General features: G+C 37.8%; 1 protein-coding gene across 1 annotated transcript; it reads right to left on the reverse strand.

The window, feature by feature from the left end:
- Nucleotides 1–228: 228 nt before the first annotated feature.
- Nucleotides 229–1,403, reverse strand: LOC116160152. Its single transcript, XM_031473290.1, has 2 exons — nt 586–1,403; nt 229–530 (listed from the first exon to the last, which is right to left on the reverse strand). The coding sequence occupies exons 1-2, from the start codon at nt 1,022–1,024 to the stop codon at nt 274–276; spliced, it is 696 nt and encodes a 231-aa protein (XP_031329150.1). The 5' UTR covers nt 1,025–1,403; the 3' UTR covers nt 229–273.
- Nucleotides 1,404–2,481: the final 1,078 nt, after the last annotated feature.

Below are 2,481 nucleotides of genomic sequence, written 5' to 3' on the forward strand. Positions count from 1 at the left end.
ATATAGTTGACCTTAATGAAGAAATTAGGGAAGTACAGAGGAATGATGTAAATGAAATGGTTGCTAATGAAGGTGTAGACAATAATGCGGAGCAAAAACGAAGAAACATTTTATTAAATTTGCCTTTAGATGAATAAAAATATTGTATGCTGTTGTACTGTTTATTCTTTTTTCACCAAATAAAATATGTTAAGTTATTTAAAAAAAAAAACTAAAATTAACCCTTACTATAAAAAAATGAAAAACGTACAATTCAAAACATTTGGTTACATTTTAATTTTCTTTATCACCAACACAATTGTTGCAGTGATTTGCGTCAGTACCCAATTTGTCCACAAGTTTTTCAAATATATTTAAAAATCGGTCCTGGCGTTCCAATTTTTCTTTGTGTCTTCTTTCATAAGCGTTTTCACTTACTTTCCTTTTCAACGGTTTATTCCTATTAGATACAGGAGTACTGCACCTAGATGTAGATGGAGAAGGTGTGTTGTTCCTCGTAGTTTCATGTTGTAAGTTGGTCTCTAAGAACTCTGGCGCAAATACAAAACTATGTATAAAGACATGAAGAGGTATGCACAGAATTACCTTTCAACCCTCTGGAACTACTGCAAGTGGCTACTGCATTTATTTCAGGCTTATTAAACAAAATTTCATCCATGCATGCATAAAACTTCCAATATTTTGTATCATTTCCTGATGTGTCATTGTGCTTTTTAATGCTTTTATATTGTTTTACCAACCCTTTCCACTTAGTATCGCATTGCACTCCTGTAATTGTCATTCCGACAACTTGTGATATATGACTTCCAATTTTATTCCACACAAATTTTTTTATTCCAGAATTAAATTCTTCATTGAACTTCTGGTACAGTTCAATTAAAATTCGTGTGCTATCATCTGTCCACATTCTTCGATCTTCCATAGGTAGGTCAGCCTCATTGTTCCCATTTTCTTCAAATTCTTTTACAATCTCGACAGTTTCTACTGGATATGTTACAAACTCTTGAGCAACATTTACTAACATAGATGGATCTGAAAAATGAAATTAGGCATTACGAATAACTGATAGATGAAAATTTGTTAAAGGTGGCGAAAATATTGATCAAAATATTCTTGTGTTGGTAACCTTTGTTTTGCTTATTTTAGGTTGGCTCTGCAACTTCCTGTTAATGCACTTCACTTCCATGCCAACTTTCGTGTTATGTACAAGTAGATATATTTTTCTCAGTTGTGTAATCTTTTTTATTAAACTTTTCTCTTAGTGTCATTGTTTTAATCAACAATAGGTTATGGGCCCAGTTCGTTTGTAATCGCGTAGCTAAGATATTGTGTTTTTTAAAAAAACGAGGTTAGGTTTCCGGCGTGTTACTGCACGTGTGTACAGAACAGACTCCTTTTTGCGTTTTTTTTTGTGTTCGGTGATCTGAAGAGTCGAAATGGATTTCAAGACACAGATCGAAAAACTGGAAGGCACAAGCAATTGGAGTCGGTGATGAAGACAAGTCGAGTTGTTACTTCGACATCAGGAGGTGTTGGAACTTGTGGTTGGAGATAGGATATTTCCGGAAGCACCTGCCGGAGAACAGTTATCGGAAGCAGCCAGGAAGTCGTATGAGATGGAGGTGAAGTCGTACAACAAGAGTGACGCTCTAGCTCAACTCATTTTGGTAAGCAGCATGAACGATGCCAATGTGGACTTGACGGCAACTTGTAATTCCGCAAGTGAAACCTGGAGCAAGCTTTTGTCGGTGTACGAACAGAGTTCAGGTCAGCGTGTCGATAGGCTGATGGAGAAGTTCTTCAGCTGTGAAAAGGATTCCACAGAGGATATCGCAACACATGTCGCACGTCTGCAGAGGAACTTCAGGGAAAACTGAACGATGAACTCAAGAAACTTGTGAAGACCGAACTGCCAGATTTGCTTTTGATGAGTAGAATAATGTCGACACTGCCATCCGATTATTTTGAGTTTAAAAGCGTTTGGGAATCGATACCTTTGTCTGAAAGGACGATTAACAAGTTAACGGAACGATTGCGGTTAATTGAAATGCGTCTTCCAGAAAAAAGAAGTGATTCAGCAGCTCTCATCGCAAAGGATCAAAAATCTACCGGTAAATTTGAAAAGAAAGCGGAACCGCGGAAAGTTTTCAAATGTTTCAAGTGTCACAAGGTAGGCCATCTAGCGAAAAATTGTACGAAGAAAACAGATGCCGCGGGAAAATCTAAACCGGCGGGAGAAGCATTTGTTTGTACAGATGCCGACACTGATGAGCAATGGTTGGCAGACACCGGTGCATCTGCGCACATGACTAATAACAAAGGTTACTTTCTAACCTATGAAGTTTTCGATGTTCCGCGCGATGTTCAAGTTGGGAACAATGAAGTAATTCGAGCGTACGGACAGGGCACAATTAACGTCGAAATGAAAGTGAAAAGGAGACTGGCATCGCAACCACCTGCAAGATGTTTGGTATGTACCAA

This window comes from Photinus pyralis, unplaced genomic scaffold (assembly GCF_008802855.1).
Source record: "Photinus pyralis isolate 1611_PpyrPB1 unplaced genomic scaffold, Ppyr1.3 Ppyr1.4_LG1, whole genome shotgun sequence".
Classification (NCBI taxonomy): Eukaryota; Metazoa; Arthropoda; class Insecta; order Coleoptera; family Lampyridae; genus Photinus; species Photinus pyralis.

Bases quoted from the DNA above. Each gene is read 5' to 3' on its own strand.
- LOC116160152 (XM_031473290.1), bottom strand. From the start codon at position 1,024: ATGTTAGTAAATGTTGCTCAAGAGTTTGTAACATATCCAGTAGAAACT. The intron at 531-585 runs GTAATTCTGTGC...TATTTGCGCCAG, and splicing joins TAGTTCCAGAGGGTTGAAAG to AGTTCTTAGAGACCAACTTA.